The sequence below is a fragment of the Engystomops pustulosus genome, chromosome 5 (assembly GCF_040894005.1).
Source record: "Engystomops pustulosus chromosome 5, aEngPut4.maternal, whole genome shotgun sequence".
In the NCBI taxonomy this organism is placed as follows: Eukaryota; Metazoa; Chordata; class Amphibia; order Anura; family Leptodactylidae; genus Engystomops; species Engystomops pustulosus.
Window position 1 is genome coordinate 33,918,062 of NC_092415.1, and position 12,939 is coordinate 33,931,000.

General features: G+C 41.4%; 1 protein-coding gene across 3 annotated transcripts in view; it reads right to left on the reverse strand.

Moving 5' to 3' along the window:
- LOC140132618 (carbonic anhydrase 2-like) overlaps nt 1-12,324 on the reverse strand; it is a 32,516-nt gene extending 20,192 nt beyond the window's left edge. The window contains exons 1-3 of one of the 3 annotated variants that reach the window (XM_072151600.1): nt 12,309-12,324; nt 9,700-9,893; nt 8,552-8,749 (exon numbers count right to left, since the gene is read on the reverse strand). In XM_072151600.1, coding sequence (XP_072007701.1) covers nt 8,552-8,749; nt 9,700-9,733 — 232 coding nt within the window. In that variant the 5' untranslated portion in view covers nt 9,734-9,893; nt 12,309-12,324. Of the gene's footprint in view, nt 1-8,551; nt 8,750-9,699; nt 9,894-11,863; nt 12,018-12,073; nt 12,216-12,308 lie in introns of those variants that run through there. The other 2 variants (XM_072151598.1, XM_072151599.1) reach the window with 2 other exon arrangements.
- Nucleotides 12,325-12,939: the final 615 nt, after the last annotated feature.

Below are 12,939 nucleotides of genomic sequence, written 5' to 3' on the forward strand. Positions count from 1 at the left end.
TAATGTGTGCATACTCTCTGTACTGTGACATCTCTGTGTGTATTATCCCTGTACTGTGACATCACTGTGTGTATTATCCCTGTACTGTGACATCTCTGTGTGTATTATCCCTGTATTGTGACATCACTGTGTGTATTATCTCTGTACTGTGACATTAATGTGTGCATACTCTCTGTACTGTGACATCTCTGTGTGTATTATCCCTGTACTGTGACATCACTGTGTGTATTATCCTGTACTGTGACATCACTGTGTGTATTATCCCTGTACTGTGACATCACTGTGTGTATTATCCCTGTACTGTGACATTACTGTGTGTATTATCTCTGTACTGTGACATCACTGTGTGTATTATGCCTGTACTGGGACAATACTTGAAGAAGCAGGTTTTTCCTATGGGTCCCCAACCTTATTTGTTATGACTGAGGAGATATAACTATTCTATTGGAAGGGAGGGCAGAAAATTGCAAGTTACAGTATAAAACATGTCAAGTGCCATAAAATATGAGACAGTTCACAGGTTCAGTGTTTACTTTATCCAATGAATTAAATGTGGTGTCTGAGCGTGGTTGACGTGTCCCATCCTGACAGCTTGTTAGCAATTCTCTGCTTGTGATGTGACACTGCGGACAGTTAAATAAACAGCGACAAAGAAAGCTTTGTTATAAGGGAGGCAAAGTCATAGGCAAATAGAGAGGAAGGGAGAGGGACGGGAACACTGCAGCCTTGTACTTCTCACACTTATATTATTATATTATACATAGACAACACAAACCAATGGTCACTGACATGTAGCTTTCAAGATCTCTGATTGCTATCAGCAAATGGAAACCTATTGAGGGTTTTCTTGGATCACTTTATTTGCCAATCTAGTATATGGATGGGCTATACATATCATATTATATATTCTGGCACCCCCATCAGCTGGCATAGTGTAATTCTTCATGCTGTATAGAGTGCTGGAGGAGCTGCTATAATAGTGTACTAACTGGTTTCTTATGGCTCCATTGTGCAGAACCAGCAGCGGGTTTTGGCGCCATGTGTTTACATACACACCATCTACCTTGTAGGGTGATACAACTGATAGTCCAGGGCAGGGCTTCCACTAGAAAGTTTTGGGTCCCTGAATGGCAAATTCTGTGGGCAGCCGCAAGCCCCACAGAATAATAATTTGTCCCTGCGTGCACAGTGAGTTCCCTGCACCTGGGAGGGGAGGAGGGTTTTCTATGATTTGGGGCCCCTTCTCCTCCATGGGGCCTCCTGAACACAGTCACACTCATCCCCACTGATGGCGGCCCTGGGTTAGGGGCATCCACCTTTGTCTCAATGCTAATAACTGGTATAGTAGGAATTTAAAACTACACTCACCGGCCACTTTATTAGGTACACCATGCTAGTAACGGGTTGGACCCCCTTTTGCCTTCAGAACTGCCTCAATTCTTCGTGGCATAGATTCAACAAGGTGCTGGAAGCCTTTCTCAGAGATTTTGGTCCATATTGACATGATGGCATCACACAGTTGCCGCAGATTTGTCGGCTGCACATCCATGATGCGAATCTCCCGTTCCACCACATCCCAAAGATGCTCTATTGGATTGAGATCTGGTGACTGTGGAGGCCATTTGAGTCCAGTGACCTCATTGTCATGTTCAAGAAACCAGTCTGAGATGATTCCAGCTTTATGACATGGCGCATTATCCTGCTGAAAGTAGCCATCAGATGTTGGGTACATTGTGGTCATAAAGGGATGGACATGGTCAGCAACAATACTCAGGTAGGCTGTGGCGTTGCAACGATGCTCAATTGGTACCAAGGGGCCCAAAGAGTGCCAAGAAAATATTCCCCACACCATGACACCACCACCACCAGCCTGAACCGTTGATACAAGGCAGGATGGATCCATGCTTTCATGTTGTTGACGCCAAATTCTGACCCTACCATCCGAATGTTGCAGCAGAAATCGAGACTCATCAGACCAGGCAACGTTTTTCCAATCTTCTACTGTCCAATTTCGATGAGCTTGTGCAAATTGTAGCCTCAGTTTCCTGTTCTTAGCTGAAAGGAGTGGAACCCAGTGTGGTCTTCTGCTGCTGTAGCCCATCTGCCTCAAAGTTCGACGTACTGAGATGCTCTTCTGCCTACCTTGGTTGTAACGGGTGGTGATTTGAGTCACTGTTGCCTTTCTATCAGCTCGAACCAGTCTGCCCATTCTCCTCTGACCTCTGGCATCAACAAGGCATTTCCGCCCACAGAACTGCCGCTCGCTGGATGTTTTTTCTTTTTCAGACCATTCTCTGTAAACCCTAAAGATGGTTGTGCGTGAAAATCCCAGTAGATCAGCAGTTTCTGAAATACTCAGACCAGCCCTTCTGGCACCAACAATCATGCCACGTTCAAAGGCCTCAAATCACCTTTCTTCCCCATACTGATGGTTGAACTGCAGGAGATTGTCTTGACCATGTCTACATGCCTAAATGCACTGAGTTGCCGCCATGTGATTGGCTGATTAGAAATTAAGTGTTAACGAGCAGTTGGACAGGTGTACCTAATAAAGTGGCCGGTGAGTGTATTTTATGGTCATACCCAGGCCCAGGAGCCTATGGTCCTATAAATTGTCTCCTCCCCATATGAATAGACAATTGATTGTAGTAAGGGGGTCTGTATAAGTACACAGTACACATCTGTATCTGATGTTGGAAGCTGCTTAATCAGATATATCCACTAATTATATAGGAAGCTCCATGCGGATAGTTGTACTTTCTTGTAGGTTATACATGTTGTATTGGGATGAAGCACAGGGACGGCTCCAGCACTCTCCATTACACTCCCCCACTACTCTGCAATGGCCAGAAATCATCCTACTAGTACACACTCCTCCTGCACAGCAGCCGCTCTATGATATAACACCTTGTCCATTTGTAGAGACACCTGCAGATGCGGGATATTAAATGAGGATGATAATTAACCACTTAATTTATCGCTACCAATATGCTCCTACTATCTACCAGGGGACTGCGCAAGCTGTTATCATGGAGGCCACAGCACACGGATACTAATGGCAGCGCACGCTCAGCAATGCATCCACAATACAAGCCTCCATCTATCTGGATTACACATTGAGTGAGGCCGGTGAGGTGTCCAGACCTTCCTCTATAAAAACTATCCTCTCTTGCCAAGGTGAAAGATAATGATCCTATAAACTGGATTTTATCACTGTCCCTGCGCACTGATACTGCTCATACATTCTGCCATAAATCCTACAATGACAATGTGTCCGCACTGATTCTGCCTCTCACCAGAGGAACTATACTACAATAGAGACAATAGATGAATAGATAGATATGAGACTGTTACTAGATTCTAGATGGATAGATATATACTGTAGATTAATAGACAGATATTACATAGATAGACAATAGATAGATGGATGATAGATAGTAGTTTTTCATCCCAAACAGCTCCAGAATGGTCATTTTCCATAGATTGAGCCCCCCTCACCCCATAGATTCCTTATGTACAGCTTTATGTGGGCCCCCGGCAGTTCTGGGCCCCGGCACTTGCCCGTGCATGCCCAGTGCTGGCGCTAGCCCTGGATTGATAGATAGATAGATAGATAGATAGATAGATAGATAGATAGATAGATATGAGATAGATAGATAGATAGATAGATAGATAGATAGATAGCTGATAGACAGATAGATAGATAGATGGATAGATAGATGATAGACAGATAGATAGATGGATAGATAGATAGATAGATAGATGATAGATATATAGATAGATAGATAGATAGATGATAAATATATAGATTGATAGATGGATAGATAGATGATAGATAGATAGATAGATAGATAGATAGATAGATGGATGATAGATAGATAGATAGATAGATAGATAGATGGATGATAGATAGATAGATAGATAGATAGATATGAGATAGATAGATAGATAGATAGATAGATAGATATAGGAGAAGTAGATAGATAGATAGATAGATAGATAGATAGATAGATAGATAGATAGATAGATCTTGATCCTGGTGCAGAACATAGCTAGTGCACCCAGTAGTGGATTATAATATAGGTGGCCTTCTAGGGGGACTATGGACACCCGAACCAGCCACCAAATATTATACTGAGAAGGTTTTCACCCTTGAATCCTTGTACATATGTTCCTGCTCTCAATACACATGTACACAAGAGGCATTTCAGGACCCTTGTAGGTCCTGAAACTGCAATTTGAAAGCAGACAGAAGGGACACATCCTCCATTCCCCACGTAGCTTGATTCTATTACCATATGTGGGAAGTGAATTCCAGATGTGTAGGGGCTATAATACTCATTTAGACCCCTAATAATAGCCATAGCCCTGCCCCCTCCCAATGGACGGAGTAGTTGCGATTCCCAGATCTGCGCCGGGAACAGTGACTATTGCACAGCTTCTCCCCCCTGTGTTCAGGAGTACAACCTGCCATTTATTGTAAATTCACTTTTCTTCAATATTGGATTTACAGTGGTGTGAAATAGTCAGATTGAGAGGCTGTGGTATGACCTTAGTATAGCGGTTCATGGTCGGATACCCTCCAATGTGGGTGAGTTATAACAATTCTGAAAAGACGAGTGGCTGCTTCTGCTAATGAGCAATAAGGTGTGTTACTAGTACCCCTCCGTGCTGTAGCTTTTCAGATGGTTACACTGTCTCATACCCCTTGCTCCCTCAGCACTTCCCCCTCCTTCTGTCTGAGGTACATTCGCAGCTCTAGAGGAGGTTTCACAGTGTAAAAGCCTGTGAAGCTACAGCACAGAGGGGTTCTGGTAAAACCCCGAGAGCCCTTCTGGTTCATTGGCATCATTTTAAAAGTTGATTTTAGAAGGAAGGAGGCCATGGATAACAAATATAACAAGATTACCACAATCACAGTGCCTGGTTCTATGAGTCCCTGGTTTGCTGGGTTTAGATTTTTAACAAATTAGTAAGGGGGCAAATACTATTTCACCTCACTTTATGGTGGTGCTGCCTTTCATGGATATATCTAAAATGTCTTCTCACAGATAGATTGATAGATCGATAGATCGATCTGGGGACGCTGGGGAACAAATTTTAAAAATGGTGGTGCTTGGAGGTTTTTACCTGATTCTGGGTATTTTTGAGCCGCTGATTCCAAAAATACCTTCCACTTCTCTCTAGCAGCTCTGGTGTATGAGAAGTTGATGCAATGAGTACCTTGTTCTTATGACTATCGCTCCTGTTGGAGTCTCCAGCGCCAATGTCCAACAACATCTTATCGCAGGAAATCACAGAAACAAGGATTCAGCGACCTGATGGAAAACCTCTAGTCTACAGCCACAAAATATCGAATTCATATCCAAAACATCTTTAGCACAATATTAAGTGACCACTAGTTTGAGCAGCGTATACCTCATACAGCGGCAGATATTAAAAATTTGTTTGATTAGGAAAATGGATGTAATTTCCAGAATCAGGGCCACACACATACTTTAATACAGTCCTAAGTTTTAAGGTTGTAATAAATATGACATAGATAGATAGATGTGAGATAGATAGATAGATAGATAGATAGATAGATAGATAGATAGATAGATAGATATGAGATAGATAGATAGATAGATAGATAGATAGATAGATAGATAGATAGATGTGAGATAGATGAATAGATAATAGATAGATATGACATAAATAATAGATTTATAGATTATTTTAAAAAGTTCAAAGCAGCACAGTGCACTAGTTATCCTTGTAGAGGAGGGGTCAGAGGCGTAACTTGAGGGGGTGCAGAGGTTGCTGTCGCACCCGGGCCCAAGAGGTTTAGGGGACCCTTATGGTGTCACTTTCCCATATGAGAAGACTATTACTATAAGCCATACATTACAGTCGGGGCCTGGCACAGACTTTGCACTGGGGCTCATCAGCTTCTAGTTACACCACTGGGAGGGGTACAAACCAAGGTTCACTATTTTGTAAGGAAAATAGCAGCAGATATTGATAATAGCCTGGTACTAAGTGCACCAGTGTATGTTGCTCCTGTGATTGCTCCTGTGATTGTGCTGTACCACCAGGGCACGCCTATGCAATATCTAACCTGGTGTAGAACTGCACCATAGCCTGCACCTGAACAGCCCACACCTAACCCTCCACGACAGACTGGCGTAGAGGGGGAGGAAGTCGCAATCCACAGCCTCTGCACTAAGAATTGTAACTTAATCACAGCTTGCACCCCTGTTTTCAGGTGTATAAGTTGTGATAATTGTGGCCCATAATGTATAAGAAAATGAGAAACTGAAAATGTTCTGTATGGAATGTTTAGTTAGTGATAATAGACAGACAGATAAAATATGATAAAAGTAGATGATAAATATTTATTTATACAGAACCAAATGTTACACAGCAGTTTACTTAATAGATAGATAGATAGATATGAGATAGATAGATAGATAGATAGATAGATAGATGATAGATAGATGATAGATAGATAGATAGATGATAGATAGATGATAGATAGATAGATAGATAGATAGATAGATAGATAGATAGATAGATAGATAGATAGATAGATAGATAGATAGGAGATAGATAGATAGATAGATAGATAGATAGATATGAGAGATAAATGGATGATTGATTGACAGATAGATGTATCTTAGATAGAACTACTTAAATATATAAATTAATGCACAAAACTATATAAAAAAAACCATACATGACTCTAATTACTACTACAGATACATCTCTAGAAGATAATGAGATAATATGCTGATGTATGTCATTACTGTACTGACACAATGACAGCCGCTCACAGCAGAGGACAATGACGGTATCAGAAAATAACAAACTAATACGGTAATTGTCATTTGTGACCAGACCAGTGACACGTGATAGGGATGGAGCAATGTCACTAGCAGCTAGTATTACAGTAGCAGGCTGAGCGTTTATGGGGCCGGTGTGTACACAACGTATCTATTGCAGATAAGCCGGCAGTAACCTTGAGATGTGAGCACCTGTAACCACTGCAGGTCCTGTGCGGCACCACCACGGCCTTTCTAGAACGCAGATTAAGTTACCACTCACAACTGAGCACAACGCGCACGGGATGTGTATCCTATGGGGTTTACTGAGAAGACGTATCTAGGAAAAGGATCTTCACTGGGAGATCCCCACAATGTTACTGGTATATGAGGAGGAATCAATCTCCTGGTAGCAATTATTAAAGGGATATCCCCATTATATGATGTCATGGCAGATAATCATATAAAACGCCTGATTCATAGAAGAACAACCTACTATATATCCTCCTGGGCCCCCACAAGGTCATCCTTATACTGTACAGAATCTGGAAAACTCATTTAACTGACCCCACAATCTTCATATTCTAAGGATCTGCGGTGGCCCAATACATTGGACCCCCATGAATCAGAAAGTGATGACAGATTCCAACTGTACGTATCACTCACAATCATGGATGGGTTCACCTTTAAACTCTTTCTGCAGCACTTAGGTTCACAATAGGAATGAATGAATTTTGACTAGTAATAGTTGACTTAAAGGAAATCTACCATCATAGTCCAGCATTGTAAACCAGGGGAACCATGTCTGTGCTAATCTTCTTATATGTATTATTCATGACCTTCTTCCTTCTAAAATCAACTATTAAAATTATGATTAAGAGATAGAAGGGTATTGGGGGGGCATTACCAGAGCCTTTCTGTTCATTGACTTCACAGGCAGCTACACTGTGCAGAAGCACCCCCCCCCCCTCTGTCTGCTCCCCCACAGTGCCCCTGCACAGTGTAACAACCTGTGAAGTTACAGCATGGTGGGGCTAGATTAGCACTTCTGTCTCAACAGCATAATTTTACAATTTGATTTTAGAAGGAAGTAGACCACGGATAACAAATAAGAAGATTACCACAACCACACTGCCTGGATCTATGAGTAAGTGTCCCTGGCTATTCATGATGGATTTTGATTGTAGATTTCCCTTAATGGACATCTACCACCAGGATGAAGAATTATAAACCAAGTAAACTGACATACAGGTGTGTGTCCCCTCTGCAATGATCTGCTTTTCTTTCAGCTTCTTATGTCCTGTTTTTAATTATGCAATTGAGCCTGAGGGGCTCCAGGCTCCATAAGGGTTAATGGAGCCCTGAGCCCCAGTGGCTCATTTGCATAATGTTTAAAGTAATTTTTTTCTTAAAAACAAGGGCACAAGAACCTAAAAGAAGAGCAGATCCTGCCAGAGGGGGCACACACCAGTATGTTAGTGTGCCTGGTTTACAATCCTTCATCCTGGTGGTAGATGTCCTTTAAAGGGGATGACTGCTGAAGCCAGTGATAGTTTGTTTTTTTATGTCATGACCACTACAGCCAATCAGGAGGACTGGAGTGATGAGATTATGTTATATAGATGACACCAAAAACTAATTACAGACAAGCAGTGAGAACACACTTCATTACAATGCAATGACTTAGAATAAAGCAATATATCAACCGTGGGATCAATAACTTTTATAATACAGAAATGAAAACTAACCTGATTTGTTTTCAGAGTCTTCAAACTCCACATTGAAGGCATGGCCATTATTCAGGATGGCTTTGGCAGTGGAAGGGTCATAGGTGATGCTCAAAGGTTTAAGTGCTGGGTCGTATTTGGCTTCACTTGGCTTAATATCAATAGGGGACTGATGATCCCCCAAAGCTACTGGGAAGGATTGATGCCATGTGTCAGGTCCTATGTAAAGAAGAACCATAAAGAGCGTCAACAGAGAATACGTATTAAAGATACATTGTAACAGAACGTCAGCGAGAGGGAATCCAACAGAACACAAAGTGCTGACAAGGTGCTTCAAGGTCAAAATTCAATGAAATCGCTACAATGTTGCAAAATGTTTCAAAGTTTAATCAGTAGCTTTACAGAAGTTAATAGCGAATTAGCAGGAGAGCTGCTGTCACATAATAATCCGGGACGCGGCATTAACCCTTTCAGCTCAGGGAAATCTCCCCCACCACTACCACGTGCACAAACCCATAATTAACCCAAAATAGGACAGAACATAGAGACCGTACGAGGAAAAGCTATAAATATTACAGATTATCCTAATTCTAGCAATCTTGTCATTTCAAGGTCACACGAGAGAGAGAAGAAGATGAGGAGAAGGAAATGTCAGGAGACGCAAGGATGACTCAAGGTAACACAAAAAATTTTCCTAAACCACCAGGAAATAATATCTGGAAGTTCTAGATTCATTGAATTGTGATATTAGTCCAGAAGTGTCCGTGATTTGTAACCTATCATTAAGTGTTGGGTAAATCCTCGGAGTCAGATGAATGATGAGTCTAGTGAAACCCTTCCAATGCAATTAGTATAATGTGTATCCCCACCGCTGCAGCCCGGGGGGAACTCTCCATGTTAATGAAAAGGCAATGAATAAAACAGGACACTATTTATGGTGGGAGAACAGCCATGAAAACCGATACATAAGGTGCGCAATTCTAAAATAGACCCCCGCACCCCCCACCTGCACCATCCAGGGTCAACAATCTCCTAACCTGAACATTACAGGAGGAGAAGATTCCAAGTAATGGTTTATACAGCGTATGTCATACGTCAACATACCATAACCTATGCCCTAAGCGTCAAAGTAAGTGTCAAAAGGAATGACACTTGTTCCCATCACTCACCGTTGTCAGGACCGTATCCCCATCCATGTGCCATGATCTTCTGCTTGTAGCTCCTCCTGCTGGACAAGTCCGTCTACTGGTTGCCACTGAGTGAGTGTCAGCCACCGGGCTTCTTCTTGTGCGGTTTTATAGGGTCCCACCAGCTCCATCTCACTTAGACCTCAGCAGGTGGGGGTTGTCTCTCGGAGATCAGCCTGTTTTTTTGAGGCGGAGAGTAAAAATGAGCCCCTCCTTCTACAACGTACCGGCCCGATGACTTCTACTCTATTGACCATCTACTGTACTCCTCCCATTCATCATCTCTATGTGCTTCTGTATACACATGATACACATAATAAATATAACAACGTCCCATAGCACCCGGGACAAGTCATCTCTAGAAATGACTGGATCGCTTAAGGTCTGTCCTGAGCTACAGAGTGAAACTACACATAACATCTCCAAGGGTATAGTATACAGCACACACTGACCTGAGCAACCAAGCTTCATAGTGGGACAAGGACACATAGTGCAAATAAGCCCATACTATACCACAACAGCAAACCATATAATATACCATAATAGTACACAACAGAAAAACATATTCTATACCATAATAGTACACAACAGAAAAACATATTCTATACCATAATAGTACACAACAGAAAAACATATTCTATACCATAATAGTACACAACGCAAAACATATACAATACGACAACAGTACACAACAGAAAAACATATACTATACCATAATAGTACACAACAGCAAACCATATACAATACCACAACAGTACACAACAGAAAAACCTATACTATAGCATAATAGTACACAAAGCAAAACCTATACTATACCACAACAGTACACAACAGCAAGAAAATATACAACAGTAAAACATTACAGAACAGCAATGAAAATAGCAATACAAGACAGCAATGTACACACTGCTATAAAAGCACATACTGTACTATCACAGCACATAGAAGTGATACATACTCTATACTATGACATATATATGTGCACTATAGTACAACATCACTGCAGCAATTCATACACCGAACTGAAACATATGGACACACTATTCAATCAGAGCACATAGCAGTAATACGTACACTATACTACCACACCACACAGTGTACTATCACAGCACACACTACACTACCACACTACACTACCACACCACACAGTGTACTATCACACTACACTACCACATCACACACTACACTACCACACACTATACTATCACACACTACTCTACCACACCACACACTATACTATCAGAGCTTACATGAGCAATGCACGCTCTATACTAGAACATATATACACAGTATACTATACTACATGCACACACCATAAGGGAAGACCACACAGTAGTAATGCACACACTATAGTAGAATGTGTACACAATATACTAAAACATACACATCAACACTGCACTATAATACACACATTATAGTACAAACACATAGATAGTAAGCAACTTACATAGTATACTATAATACATACACACTCCCTTCTAATACATGCACACACTATACTACAACATATATACACAGTGTACTATAATACAAGCACACACCATAGTGAAATATCACACAGTAGTAATGCACACACTATAGTATATATACACAGTGTACTATAATACAGACACACACTATACTACAACATATATACACAGTGTACTATAATACAAGCACACACTATACTACAACATTTATACACAGTGTACTATAATACAGACACACTATACTACAACATTTATACACAGTGTACTATAATACAGACACACTATACTACAACATTTATACACAGTGTACTATAATACAGACACACACTATACTACAACATTTATACACAGTGTACTATAATACATACACACTCTATAATACAGACACACACTATACTACAACATATACACAGTGTACTATAATACATGCACACACCATAGTGAAATGCACACACTATAGTATATATACACAGTGTATTATAATACAGACACACACTATACTACAACATATACACAGTGTACTATAATACATGCACACACCATAGTGAAATATCACACAGTAGTAATGCACACACTATAGTATATATACACAGTGTATTATAATACAGACACACACTATACTACAACATACACACACACAACACAAGGACATCACACAGCACAGCCACACACTTCACCATTGCAGGACTTCATTGAGAAAAGCCTGTGTGTATCTCAGGAGATTGTCCTGGGTCCTCGGAGCCATAGATTTCCTATTGGTAAATCATTGGGGGAGCTGCAGAGGATGCCAGTGCTTGTCCCTGGTGCCCTCCTGTGCCACACACAATGCCCTGCACTGCTAGTTTATACAGAAAGTAGAGGAGAAGATGCCAGGGGGCAGGATGTACCTGCAGCAGCGCCAGGCAAGGGACAGCACTTGTAGCAGCCCCATGTAAGCTGAGTGCTGGATCCTGTTGGCATTAGCTCAGCGATGGCATCTGGTGGGTCATGTGCCCCATCCCCTGCTCCTCCTCTAGCATCCATCACATAGCAGGCGGACATGCACCATCACATCCCATTAGGCAGCCCTCATCTCCCAGACACTTGCTACATACCACCACTAAGTCACCCCCATACACTTACCTCACCTCCCCCTGCGCCGCAGCCTCCAAAAATAATCCCTAATCCCATACATTGCAATAAATCATACATTGACCTTGTCGCTCACAGACGTGGAGCTGCTTTCTGTGATCTGGGTCTTTAATTAGGAGAAGATTACATGATATGCCTGGTATTATGCTGCCTCCTGCTGGTGGAGAGGAATATTACACGCTCCCTCCGTGGATGGTCACTGCTCATCCTTACCGGCTGATGGCGCGTTGTCGACATCTGCTGGTGAAAATGTCTTACTACAATAAAAAATCCAATTCTTTAATTATTGATGAAGGTTTACACAGATTATCAATAAATAAGGGGACAACTATGTTTTATGTCTTGTTACTGTCAGTTGCTTCTGGACAATCTGAATTATTCATGTTGCAATAAGGAGAAGAATAGTAGTTTGCAAGTAATTCATTCTTCCCTACTAATGTACATGGATTGTATCTGGTTTTTCTAAGTTTAATTAACTAAAGTTTAGCTGAGCTGTAAAATAAGACACCATGAAGACATGTGATTCAGTTCCTTGTAGAAAGTAGTCCAGGCAAAAACATTAGTGCACATTAGGAAATTTTAGAGAGCCTTGCCTCTATCCCTTCATTGTCCCTCTACATGC